The sequence below is a fragment of the Mustela nigripes genome, chromosome 2, assembly GCF_022355385.1.
Source record: "Mustela nigripes isolate SB6536 chromosome 2, MUSNIG.SB6536, whole genome shotgun sequence".
Taxonomy (NCBI): Eukaryota; Metazoa; Chordata; class Mammalia; order Carnivora; family Mustelidae; genus Mustela; species Mustela nigripes.
The window spans coordinates 50,897,528-50,911,627 of NC_081558.1; the positions used below are offsets into that span (position 1 = coordinate 50,897,528).

The 14,100-nt window shown below is 46.1% G+C and overlaps 1 protein-coding gene across 6 annotated transcripts in view; it reads right to left on the bottom strand.

Moving 5' to 3' along the window:
- Positions 1–14,100, bottom strand: part of SRGAP3 (SLIT-ROBO Rho GTPase activating protein 3) — a 251,163-nt gene that overhangs the window by 68,095 nt on the left and 168,968 nt on the right. For all 6 annotated transcript variants that reach the window (XM_059390216.1, XM_059390215.1, XM_059390214.1 and 3 more), the window contains exons 5-7: positions 7,298–7,483; positions 1,985–2,113; positions 402–623 (exon numbers count right to left, since the gene is read on the bottom strand). In XM_059390216.1, coding sequence (XP_059246199.1) covers positions 402–623; positions 1,985–2,113; positions 7,298–7,483 — 537 coding nt within the window. The remainder of the gene's footprint in view (positions 1–401; positions 624–1,984; positions 2,114–7,297; positions 7,484–14,100) is intronic.

Genomic DNA, 14,100 nt, shown 5'->3' on the forward strand with positions numbered 1-14,100 from the left:
CCTGCCGGACTGGAGGACAAGCAGCGCCCTGGCAAGCCTGGTGGCCAGAGTGACTAAGATGAGGCTCAGCCTCCTGTGATCCGAGGTCACCGGAGGGAAGACGGGGAGATGCCCGTGTAGTGATGCAGAACTCCCTTGGGGTCCACATGTAACTGGGAAGGGTCTGAGGGGAGAGCGAAGGTCCTGCAATGCTGCAGGCGAGATACTTCAGCCAGCAAAGTTAGGATATTTGTGGTAAACGCCTCAGCTGGGCAGCCCCTGGACCAAGAACTTGACCTCAGGCCTCTGAGAGAAATGTCCTGCGTGTGAAGGGGGGCTGGCGTTCCCCTCCCATCAATGTTCTGGGAGCACGTAGAAGAGGCAGAAGCAGCCTCCAGCATGGGCTCCTGCGAGAAACCTACCTCATCCCCCATGTGGGGCTGGAACTCAAACTTGAGTGGAGGACAGAAGACCTGATTGCACATGTCCATGACGGTGTGCTTGTCACTTCGGGAATCCAGGTTGTCCACCGCATTCTCGATGACATCCAACCCCTCGTGGCGAGAGGTCTCCAGGTTGTACTCGGCTGAGAGGTAGGTCCGGAAGGTACGGGCCAGGCTGGCATGAAAGCCCAGATCACAGCACTTGGAGAGAGGCACACAGCAGAAGAGTGCAGGTAAGGGCTGTCACACAGAGGTGGGGGCCACCAGCATTCCCTTTCCCATCATAGTGACTTAAGATGACCTCCCATTCCATAGCCAAATCTTTCCTCCTGGAGGTCCCTGTGCACTCCTACTGCACAAATCACTACTGCACAAATCACCCCAAAGCCTTCAGAGAGAGCTGGGGGTTGTGATTTGGGCAAGAGCAGAACTTCTATTAGCTCCCCCAAATTTATCATATTCTTTCTTTTCTCTAGGCCTTCACACATGTATTCCCTCTGCCTGGGATAGGGTTTCATTTAGAGGTCACTCCCTCCAGGAAGTCTTCCCTGATGTTCTCCCCACTCAGAGTTTGTCAGGTGTCCCTCCTCTGGGGGTCCACGTCTCCCTCCACCTCCCTCACTGGGACATCTGCCACTTGGCTTTGCAGTTGCCTATAAATGTGTCAGGGTTAGGCATGAGGAGCTCCATGAGAGCAAACCCACAGGTTCTTGTCCATTGCAGTGGCTCAAGACCTAGGGCTAGTAGTAGGTGCTCAAGAAAAATGTGGTAACTGAAAAAGGAGAGGACTGGAAAGAGTGAAAAGTTGTGAGAAAGAGGAAGGGTCTGGCCTCAGGCATGGGAAGGCACGGACAGGGCTGACAGCAACCTCTCTTGGGGATGGGGCAATGTGTCCCTTCTGCAGTCACGGAAAATCAGTGGCCTTCTGACTCCCTGACAGGACATGGCAGAGCCGAGGCAAAGGATCCATCTACCAGTCTGGAACATTTCCTGAGCATCTGCGGGCCAGATCCCTGTCCACATGGGATGGGCAGGCCACAAGAAGGAGTTCCTACCCCAACACAGATGATATGGAAGCTCTCCATGATGATGTCACTCATTTCTCCAAGCCCAGCCCGCCCCCCCCACCCCAGTGTAAGCTATATAGCTGCTACTCAGGGAAGTCAATGTTCCGTTCTTCTTTTACTAAACCTGCTTGATTTCTCCCATAATAATATCCCCTAAACATATAAACATCTATATCACCCTGGGAAACCATCCAGGGCATGAACTGTGTATGATCACCCCTGTATCCCCAAACCTAGCAAAGGGCCTAGTGCAGAGGAGGGTACTTGGAAAGTACAGGTGGAAAACATGTCTGCCTGACCCAACCACGCAGGGGCTGCCAGAGGCCCACTCCCACCCACAAGTGTAGAATCCATGAGGCGACACTCATCTCCCAGGCACCAAAGGCCCATTACCCTGGCCCGCCCTCAGGGCTCAAGGGACAGGCACTTCAGCTTCAGACAAGGGCCAGCCCAGGTGTGGGGCCCTGTTTCATCCCAGACTCCCCAGGTGCTCACGTCGATTAGGTCGGAGACATCGTGGATGTAGTATTTGCTAATGGCTGCATTGGTGGCTGCCAGATTCAGCAAGTAGTCATTCCGGGCCTTTGTGCATTTCAGCTTGTTCTCGGAATACTTCGCCTGCCTCTGGAAGAAGAAGAGAGTAGAGGTGAGAGCTGAGGCACCGACCTGGCTGTCATCCCTCTCTCGAACCTTCTTCCTTGAGGTTCCACGTTGCCCAGCCTCCTCTGCCCTTCCCTTAAGAGGCCAAGTTCACTTATGCCTCCAGGCTTCAGACTCATTCCCTCTGCGTGGCAAACCATCCTTCCAAGTCCCTGTGTGGCCTGCTTCTTCACATCCTTCAGGTCCTTGCCCAAAGTCATGTGGTCAGAGTGGCCTCTTGTCTGGAAGCGAGTCTTCAGCAACCACAGCGCCCCTCCCCTGCGTTACCTCGCCCTGCTCTTTTTTTTTTTTTTTTCATTTATTTAGTCTTGTTCAATTTTTAGTGATTATTCCTATTTTAATTTACTTTTTTAAAGACTAAATTTTTAGAACAGTTTTAGGTTCGCAGCCAATGTGAGAGCAAGATACAGAGGTTTCCCATCTACCCACCCCCCATCCCCACACATGCATAGCCTCCCCTGTTATCAATATCCCCCACCAGCGGGTACATGTGTTACAACTGATAAACCTACAGTGACACATCATAGTCACCCAGAGTCTATAGTTTACATTAGAGATCACTCGTGGTGTTTTATATTCTGTGGGTTTTGGCAAATGTATAATATACTTATCCATCATTATAATCTCAAACAGGGTAGTTTCCTGCCCTACATACATGCTCTGTGCTCCATCTCTCCATCCCTCCCTGCCACCTAACCCCTGGCAACCACTGATCTTTTTCCTGTCTCCACAGTTTTGTCTTTTCCAGAATATCATCGTGGTTGGAATCATAAAGTGGCCTTTTCAGATTGGCTTCTTCCACTCAGTAATATGCATTTAAGGTTCCTCCATGTCTTCTCAGGGCTTGCTAGCTCATTTCTTTGTAGCACTAACATTCTGTTGTCTGGATGTACCATGGTTTACTTATCCATTCACCTGCTGAGGGATTTCTTGGTTGTTCTATTTTTCTTTATAAGCATTTTTCATCACCTGAAATTATATTTTTTACCTCTTTGTTGACTTGCTGGTATTTGGTGTCCACCACTGGAAAGTAAGTTCTATAAAGTCAGGGACCTGATCTGCCCTATTCATCACTGGGCCTGTAGCACCCAGAACTCTCTGCACAGTCGGCATTAAGCACTTTTCTCTGGCTCTCTGGACATAAATGTTGGGAAAGGCAGAGTGGGCAGTCTTAGCCAGGAGCTGGATGGCTTCCCTAGGCAGCTGCTTCTGTCCTGGACCAGACTGGGCAGGTAGAGGTCATGAGAAAGTGGGTTGGAGAGCTGTCTACTTGCCCCTTGCAGGTGATGAGTCCCATTCTGGGTAGAAAAACAGCTCTCCGTAAAGGAACAGGATTTTTCCTCTTCACATAGGCACTCTTAAACCTTCCTTATTCCAAGCAAAACTATGGCAATGGCCCAAGTGTCCACTGATGGATGAGTGGATAAAGAAGATATAACACACACACACACACTCAACACACACATGCACACACACACACACACACACACACACACACACCAGAGTATTATTCAGCTATTTAAAAAATGAAATCATACCACTTGCAACAAAATGAATGGATCTAGAGGGTATAATAAGTGAAAAAGTCAGATGAAGACAAATACCATATGATTTCAGTCATATATGGAATTTAAGAAATAAAACAAACAAAAAGGGACAAATAAAAAAACGACAACTCTACAGCAAACAAATTGGTCATTACCAGAAGGGAGGTAGGTTGGGGATGGGTGACATAGATGACGGGAATTAAGAGTACATGAATCATGATGAGCACTGAGTAATGTGCAGAATTATTGATTCATTATATTGCACAACTGATACTAATATACCAAATACTAACTATACTGGAACTAAAATTTTTAAAAATTTAAAATTAAAAAAAAAACCAGCGTTTTTATTCCAGATCTAGTTCTCCTAGCTATTCAATAGAGATGTTTCTATGTCAACCTTTGAATTCTCTTCAGAGATCTCCTCTGACCTTTCCCCACGGTCCACCTAGTCTGGGAAACAGACTTCTTCTGGTAGTTACCAATCCTATACTAGCCATGCACCCACCCCCTCACAGAGATTTTTGATACTCCTCACCCATTCCCAGGGGGCTATAATGGCCCCCAAACCACTTCCAGCCCTTCATCGATTCATAAAATTTTCTATCTAGAACAAACAGGGTTCTGAAAGGGAGATGGGGTGGGGAGTTAGGTGAGCCTGGTGGTGGCTATTATGGAGGGCACATATTGCATGGAGCACTGGGTGTGGTGCATTTAAACAATGAATCTTGGAACACTGAAAAAATAAAATAAAATTTAAAAAATAGGATATTAAAGGTATCTCAGTTTAATTCACCCATTTCACAGATGAGAACATGAAAACCAAAAAGAAGTAGCTGAGGGGCACCTGGCTTGCTTAGTTAGTAGATTGTGTGACTCTTACTGTCAGGGTCATAAGTTTGAGCCCCATGTTGGGTGTGGAGACTTCTTTTAAAAAAGGGGCTTGGGGGGCGCCTGGGTGGCTCAGTGGATTAAGCCGCTGCCTTTGGCTCAGGTCATGATCTCAGTGTCCTGGGATCAAGCCCTGCATCGGGCTCTCTGCTCAGCAGGGAGCCTGCTTCCCTTCTTCTCTCTCTCTGCCTAGTTGTGATCTCTCTCTCTCTCTCAAATAAATAAATAAAATCTTTAAAAAAATAAAAAAGGGGCTTGGGGCGGCTGGGTGGCTGAGTGGATTAAGCCGCTGCCTTGGGCTCAGGTCATGATCTCAGGGTCCTCGGATCGAGCCCCACATCTGCCTCAGCATCCCTGCTGAGCAGAGAGCCTGCTTCCTCCTCTCTCTCTGCCTGACTCTCTGCCTACTTGTGATCTCTCTCTCTTAAAATCTTAAAAAAAGGGGGGGGGGGCCTTGTCCAAAATCTAAATGGCTCATTAGCCATAACTCTGAACTAAACTTAAGTCTCCGAACCTCCCAGTCAGTGGTCTCTCTACCTCTCTATTTATCTCCAAAGTTATAGTTCTATAAAATTCCTTGCCTGCCTATCTTATTTTTATTTATTTATTTATTTATCTGTTTATCGTATATCCACAGATTTGTATAACAATCACCACTATCTAAATTTAGAATACTTTCATCAACTCAAAAAGAAACCTTCTACCCATTAGCAGTCACTCTTCATTCTCCTCTGACCAGCTCCTGGCAACAAATAATCTACTTTCTGTCTCTATGTATTTGTCTATTCTGGATATAAAGAGACTCATACAATATTATGACTGGTTTCTTTCATTTAGCATATTGTTTTCAAGGTACATTGTGTTGTAGTCTGTATCAGCACTTCACTCCTCTTCCTGGCCGAATAATATTCCACAGTGTGGCTAAACCACATTGCACTCATCCAGATGAACATCTGGATTGTTTCTCCCTTTTGGCTATTGTGATTAATGCTACTAGGAACATTCCTGTGCAGGCTTCTGTGTGGAAGTATGTTTTCATTTCTCTGGGTGGATACCTGAGAATTGTTGAGTCATAGGATAACTTCATGTTTAACATTTTGAGGAACTGACAAATTATTTTCCAAAGTGGCTGAACCATTTTATGTTCCCTCCAGCAATGTATAAGGGTGCCAATTCCTCTGCCACCTCACTAACACTTGTGATTGTCACCTGTTTTTATTTTAGCCAGCCTAGTGGGTATGAAAATAGTGTGTCACTGGGGTTTGGATTTGTATTTCCTTAATGACTAATAATGCTGAGCATCTTTTCATGTGCTCCTTGACCACTCATGCAAGTTCTTCAGAGAAAGGTCTATTCAAATCCTTTACCTATTGTTTAAAAAGATTTTATTTATTTATTTGACAGAGGGAGAGAGATATGCAAGAAGAGGGAATACAAGCAGGAGGAATGGGAGAGGGAGAAGCAGGTTTCATGCTGAGTGAGGAGCCCGATGCGGGGCTCGATCCCAGGATCCTGGGATCACAACCCGAGCCGAAGGCAGATACCCAAGGGCTGAGCCACCCTTTACCCATTTTTTAATTGGGTCTCTAATTATTGGGGAACCTACTTTTCTTTGCCTTTGGAAATTACCCTGGAACCTTGTTTTATTTGCTTATGGTTAGTTTTCCAGCTCACCTAGGCCCCGGTGAATTTCTTTTCCACTCAATCTATCATTTTTAAGAGCTGCAGGACCATATAAATCATAGAATGAGATGCAGAAAAGCCCAAATAAATATCTGGTGCAATGTCTGGCACCTAGAAAGAGCTCAAAATATGTGTACTGATTGCATGGAATGAATAAATGCAGAGAACTCAACAAGAAAATCATGGCTTTTACACAGAAAGAAACTTTAGAAGTACTCTGGTCTAGGATAACAAAAGCATGTTAAATTCCCCTCTAAATTCCCTGGCGATTGCAGACATCGTTAACTGATCACAACACTGTTTTTAACTAATGCCTGGGGAGGGGCTTCATAGTCTTCAACACAGAGCTCTGGGCGGCTACTACCCGTGGATCAGAGTTGACCTGAGAGAGGAGAGTCATTTGCCATCAACCATCAGATTTTAAAACCGAGGTTCAGAGAAGTACTGTAAATGTGGCACTTTCAAAACTCCAACTGCCTGAGTCCAAAATGAGCACTCATTTCTCTGTGCCCTACTAAAGCACGTGTCCAGCACCAAGACACAGTGATTCTAAATCTCCCATCTTGGGCTTGCCAGCGGCATTTTGGATGGGTTCTTCCTTGGGCTCCCAGGTGCTGGTTGGTAGCCCAGTGCTGTTTTCCTCCTATTGGGACCTGCCCTGCCCCAACTAGCTCTCCAGCCACCGAAATGGCCTCCTGAGCAAGGTCCTGCCCCTCCAAATGCCTGGTGATTCCTGCCCATCTGAGAACGTGCTTGCTGGGCGTGAGTCTTGTCACTGTTCAGCTCTCTTGTCAGCTGAGCGCTTTCTCTGCCTGCTGATCCTGGCACGAGGCCAGGCCTAACAAGTGCCAGAGAGGCCTGGCCAGCCCTGCCTCCTCCATGACACTGACTTCCAAGAGCGCACATGCTGGCACCCTGCTTCTATCCCACATCCCTCAGGGTGCAGAGGGGGAAAGCCAAGGCTGTCAGCAGGGAGTATGCGCCTGCCTCCTGCCCTGCCCTCAGTTTCTCTGAGGCCCTCACTTACCTTCTCCTTCATCTTCTCGATCTTCTTCACAGAGCTGCGGCGCTGGGGCCGGTCCTCGTGACGAAGCAGGTTCATGCTGAGGTCTCCCGACTTGTTGAACTGCTTCTCCTCCTGCTTCTCAGCCTCTTTCAGCTTGCTTTCTGCACTGATGCTCTCCGCATGGTACATGTGGTAGGTTTTCATGACCTGGGGACACACACGGGCAGGAAATCAGCAGCCTGCACGGCCCGGCATGCGGCCCCGGTGCTTCCAGCCTTCTTCAGGCTCTGTATCCTGCCCTCTTCCCATCACATACTCTGAGTTCCCCACTGTGCTTTACTTGCACACAAGCTCTGCGGACTAGAAATGATGATGACCACCAGTAGCAGCCTCGCTGCCATTATTGTCTTCAGCAACAGCATGAAGTCCTCACTGAATGCCAGGAATGGATGAATAAATTTAAAAGTTTTCATGCACTTGGGTATCTCAGAGGTGATAGGACATACTTGGCCCTCCTTGGCCCTGCCAGCCATGACTCTTGTCCCTCACCTCCTCCCCCCAGGGTCACTGGGAAGCCCCCTCCTCCCATACTCATGGAACTTCCATGGGAACATGCAAATCATTTTCTCAGCTGTTTCCTTATTGGCCTGCAAATGGCTCTGTCCCCAAAAGGAGTATTACTGGAAATACTAATTGCTATTCTATGCTTTCTGAAATAAACTTATCCTTGGCTATACAGTGAATTCCCACGAAGCAAACCACACTTTGCTCTTCTACTTCTATAGTAAAAGTCAGATATTATTATAAAAAGGGAGTTTTTGAGACAGAAGAAATTCTAAACGTTATCTAATCCAACCACCAAATTTTACAAATAGGGAAACTGAGGCCTAGAAGGACTAAGTGGTTTATCCACGATTGGACAATATCATCAGTCTAATCTCCAAACTTTGCATCAGCGGAGGCAATATCACAATCAAGCTGCAGAGCACTTTAACTATACCACAAAGATCCCTACCCCTTCCCCAAGCCCAGACAATCAACTGATTTGCTTTCTGTCACTGCAGTGGAGTTTTGTGCATTCTAAAACTTCATATACATGGAACCAAAGCATATAATTTCTGTGGGGTCTGCCCTCTTTCATTCAGCATAATTTTTCTCCCACATCATATCAGTTTTTATTACTGAATAGTATTTCTCTATCATATAGCATTGTGTATCTATGTCACTATTTGTGTATTTATTCATACATTAATAGTTACTTGGGTTGTTCACAGTTTTGGTCTATCATGAATAAAGCTGCTAAAAATGTTCATGTATAATTCTTTGTGTGGATGTATGTTTTCATTTCTCTCAGGTAAATACCTAGGAGTGGAACGGAGGGTCATATAGGAAGAGTACATTTAGCCAAATTAAAAATCTGGTCTCTGACTTTTAATCCACCACTCTTTCTACCATATTATACAGTTTCTGTAATTCAGTACCATTTTCTCAGCAGGTATGAACAGTTTGGGCAGCCTTACAGCAAGCCAGGCAGTCCTATACTAATAGGACACTATCTCCCAGTCCCCAACCTTTCCTATGCAATATCAAGTTTATGAGCATCCCTCTGTGCTAAGAAACACACGAAATTTCTAGATTCCAAGGCTTTTGAACCTTGTTTGTTCTCTTCTGTTGTTTGGATAATTACAGCAGGAAAAGAGCAGAGGCTTCCACGTGGGGCTGGGATACACTCCTGTCTAATGGGGCCCTTTAAGTCAGGGAACTTGGAATGAATTCCTGGCCAGCATTATAACCTTATTTGCTCTCATATGAACTGTGAAGTCAGTTTATTACAGTGAAGAATTATTCTGTAACTCTTACCATGAAATCACAGCATTGATCTGTTGCATAGAAAATAGGCCAGGAGTTAATGGGGGAGCATCTGCTGTAGAACGCGGTAGGTATTGTAGAGTATGAACTCTGGTACAAACATCTGGGCTGAATCCTGATGGTGCCACTTACCAGCTGTGTGACCTTCGGCAAGTCACAGAACCTCTCTGACCTCTGCTTCCTCATCTGTAAAATGGGGATAACCAAGGCAACTACCTCATAGATTTGTTATGAAGACTAAATGAGTTCACTTAGGTAAAGTGCTAGAATAATACCTGCCATATAGTAAGAAACACGTAGACATCAGCTGCTACCATCACCACCACCACCACCACCACCACCATCAGCACCCCTGATTTGGGCTGAGGGTTTGAGAACCTCGAATTTACTCACCTGACTTCAGGAAAACGCTAAAGAAAATTAGCTAATATGCAAAATGTTATTCTATACCATGTTTCTCCCTTCCTCTTTCATCTTGAAAGCCTTCCCAAATTTCAAAACAATAAATGAATAAAAAATGCAATCAACTTTTCTTCATTGGTCTTGGTGGAAGACCTCTTCTCTGATTCCCCTCATGGCTGATTTTCTGAGCTGCCATAAAGCCTCTAGAGATTCCATTCTCCGTGATTTCATCCACTCCTTAGGCCAGTTCCACTAAATTTATTTCCAAACTTAGTGGACCAGAGTGTGCCAGATCAATGTATTCTCGACATCTAGTGGCCAAAAGGAATGACTGCAGGCTTACAGGTAACCAAAGCAATTGCCAGTTTTCCCACCATCTTTATACCAGCGCTCCTGCAATGTCACACAGGTAAGACCTGGGAATGCCTGCTGAAGTCTCTCAGGCACCCCCCCCCCTTTCCATTCTCACGCTTTTCTCCTTTCCTCCACATACACAGGCACTATTGGTTTCTTTGCTTCCTACCATACTGCTGGTAGTGTCCATTTCTGGACTCACCCCTTTCTGGGTTCAATGATTCCTGCTAAAGCCACTTTTTCTGTTTCAGCTGCTGAAGTCTGCTTATCTCACCATTAATCTATCATCTGTGTTGAACAGAACAGAGGAAGAGAGAGCATTTCTATTTGCAATTAGATCTTCCTGTCCAATCATCCATGCATCCATCCATTTATTCACTCAAGGTCAGCATCCCAGCTGGGTGTTCTCAGCCTCCCACATTTCCCTTTGCCTAGTTTTCCACTCGAAGCACAGAGTACTCTGCCTCCTCTGCAACAAACCAAGCTTCCTAGTACATTTCTCTGAACTGAGGTGCAAAAGTCCCATAGCCAGAGGACCCTGGGGCTAAACTCCCAGTGATCCAACTGGTAATTCCTGATCCTAAAAATAACAGTGAACTTGATTGCTCAGGATGATTTATATCTGACAGCTGCCACATAAGAGTTTACCTGGGGACCTCTCAGAAACGAGTTTAACTATATCCAGAATCCTCTAGATGCTTCCTTTATTTAATTACCTGAAACACAGGCTTTAGCATGAAAGATCCTTAGCTCAATAGTTTAGAAGAGTCTTCTCAATATTACCAGCCCAGGATGTGTTAAATAATACTTAAACTTATCAATTACTTCAGAGTTTGCAAACCTCTTTTATTATCCCCAAGGAGCATTTAATTAACCTTTACCCCAACCCTGGGAGGCAGTATGGTACCAATAATGGTGATAACAGCCAACACTTACTGAGCACTTACTACATGCCCAGCCTTGTTCTAAACACTCTACATATATTAACGCTCATTTCTTACAAAAACCCTAGGAGGTAGACACTACATGACCGCAGCTTTACAGATACAGAAACCACAAAAGAGGAACAAAGGGATTCTCTACCCTACAGGGACTGGAGACTTGGTTTTGAGACTCAGCCTTCCCCTCAAACTTGCTGGGTGACTGTGGCAGCAGCTTATCCTCTCTGTGCTGCCTGGCGGAGACCAGAATGGGGGTGGATAGGAAGGTGCTCCATAAGTTGTGACTATAAAGTGACTGGCTGACAGCAGTGTTGGGGCTGGAAAGGTAGCAGAGGTGGATGCAAGTGTTCAGCTGAGGCCAAGGCACTGAGACCCAGCCTTCAACTTGGCACTTCTGAAGAACCCCTCAGACACCCACCTGGCTTAATGCGTGGCTTAGTGGGCTACATTCCAACCCTCCAGAACCTATCAGGGAGACCCCCTGGAACAAGTCTAACATAGGGTGAGAAGGACCCTGTAGGGACATATAAATTGAGACCACTGTTCTTGGACACAGATCAGTTTCATACATTCTCAAAAGGCTCTCCAGATATCTTGGTGTATTAACCCATCATTGAAAGAAACCGGGGCCCAGAAATGGCAAGTAAATTGCACAAAGTCACAGAGCAAGCCAGAGAGCTAGGACTTCTGAGCTGTGGACACTTGCTGTTTATAGTAATCATGCTGCCTCTTGCTGCATACACTTTGCTTTCTGCATCTTCCCAAATCCCCAGATCATGAAATCAAGTATTATACGTATAGTCCTTCAGACCCTCATTTAAATGCAAAAGAAGCCAAAGGAAATATGGAAGTTGAGAGCATCAAACAAAAGGGGGGGGGGACATGCTGGGGCAAGATAAGAATCCCGTTTGACAATAGGTCCTCAACAAGTAAGCTCACACGCACTTCTTCTACCCCACAGACAGGGCTGTCTCTGAGCCACCCAAGAGCTGTGTATGGGGGAAATTCCGGGCCAGTGAATGCCAAAGACATCCTGGAAGGAAAAGCGAGTTCCCAAATTTCAGTATGACCACCCATACTCTGTGTGGCCTATGTTCTCTCTGGAACTTATAATTGCTATCTTCTTTACTCTTTTTGCATGTCCACACACTGTTTCACTGCAACTAGAGTGCAAAGTCCAGAGGGCCAGGACCCAGTTCGTGAACATATTCCCTGTACTAAAGCAGAGAGTGGTACCCAGCAAGTATCAGTATATATCTGTACGCATGAATGAATGACAGCTGGCCGGGTGTGTAGGTGAAAGACTGATCGATGGAAGGATGGACAGAGAGGGAGATGGTTGAACGGACAGATGGGTGAGTGGGTAAACAGATAGGTGGGTGGATGGATGGATGGATGGATAGATGGATGGATGCAAATAACAGAGCAAAGAGAGGAGGGAGAACAAAGTGGGACAGATACAGTTCTACTGCCTTTGGCTCTGGTGAATACATCTGGAAGTAGGGAGGCAGCTACATCTTTGATCAATATTTATTTGTTCAGTATTTCTTCAAATACTTGTTCAAACATTATTCAAATATTATTCAAATATTTGTTCAATATTACTGAATAGCTCCTTATGCGCCAGGTACTGTACTAGGAAATACTATAGTGTTAAAGACAGACAGGGTCTCCTGTGTATTCATCACAGAATACACTCTCTAGAGGGGACATGGACAAGTTATCACATGGTGTAACAAGCGTTATGATAAGGGAAATATAGGATACTAAAGGATAGCTTTCTTTTTTTATATTTACTTTTTTTTAAGATTTTTTTTTTAATTTGTCAGAGAGAGAGAGAGAGTGAACACAGGCAGACAGAATGGCAGGCAAAGGCAGAGGGATAAGCAGACTCCCTGCCGAGTAAGGAGTCCGATGTGGGACTCGATCCCAGGATGCTAGGATCATGACCTGAGCCGAAGGCAGCTGCTTAACCAACTGAGCCACCCAGGCGTCCCTAAAGGATAGCTTTCTAGAAGAAGTGTCATCTGGAGTGAAACTTGAAGAGGAGCACCTGGGTAACTGAGTTGATTGAGCATCTGCCTTGGCTCAGGTCATGATCCCGGGGTCCTTGCTCAGCAGGGAGTCTTTTTCTCGTGCTCTCTCTGCCCCTCTGTCTGCTTGCATATGTTTGCTCTCTAATAAATAAAATCTTTAAAAAATAATAAAAATAAATAAACTGAACCTTGAAGGAAGAGTAGCTGTTACCTGTGTGAACAGGGCAGGGGTGGGGGTAGAATATTCCAGAAAAAGGGAGCGCTGTAAGCACTAAGCCCAGAAAGCACAGGAGTTAAATGGGTTTGAGGAACAGCTTACACGTAGACGTGTATCAGGTGTTTGCTTGAGTACTCGCCAAAGAAGTCACCTCCATATTATCCCCCAGACACTTCCCCTAGGTGAATACCTGTTATTTTTCTCTGCCTGGGATCATTCAGTCCTCTTCTTTCTGGAACAGCTTCCCAACATTTTTTTTTTTTTTTTTTGAGGAAATCCCCAAAATTCCCCACCAGCATTCTAGTCCCGGTGGCTCATGGGAGACTGACCCCTTCCTCCAATCCAAGGAGCGGGCATGAGACCCAGGCCTGACTAAACATGATGTTAACCTGACCACAGTGACTGGAGCCCAGGATCCCAACCAGGCCACTCCAGGACTTTGAAATATTCTACTTTTTCTGGAATATTCTACCCCCACCCCTGCCCTGTTCACACGCTGGAAAGGGTATATTATTTTTCCACCAGGAGGCACCCGAGCTGATAAAAAGTGACTTTGTCACCCCGTGGGAGAACCCTGCCTGATCATGAAGACATCACAGAGGAAAGCAAACAGACGGACTGATGGACGGAAAGAGCCAAGGAGGGAGGGAGGCAGAGGAAGGGAGGAGGAAAAGGGACGGAGGGAATAGGATAAAATGGAGGAGGTGTGCTCTCGGCCTTTGATCTGGTGAGGCTGCCGCGAAGGTGTGGGGAGAAGAGCTCCACCTCGATCATTAGGTTCTCTACTGAGCAGCTTGTGATGGGCCAGATCCGACACCAGGTGCTGGCAATCCGACTCTGTGGAAACAGGGTGTGTGTGCCTCACAGAATACACGCCGTACTGGGGAGACAGCCACGCAGGTGTGTGAACCTGAGATTCGATACCCTGATTCTTCATTCCTGCCAGCTCGCGTGGATTCCTGCCCCTCGCTATCGAAGGAGCCCCCGCTAGCCTCCCCATTGCCC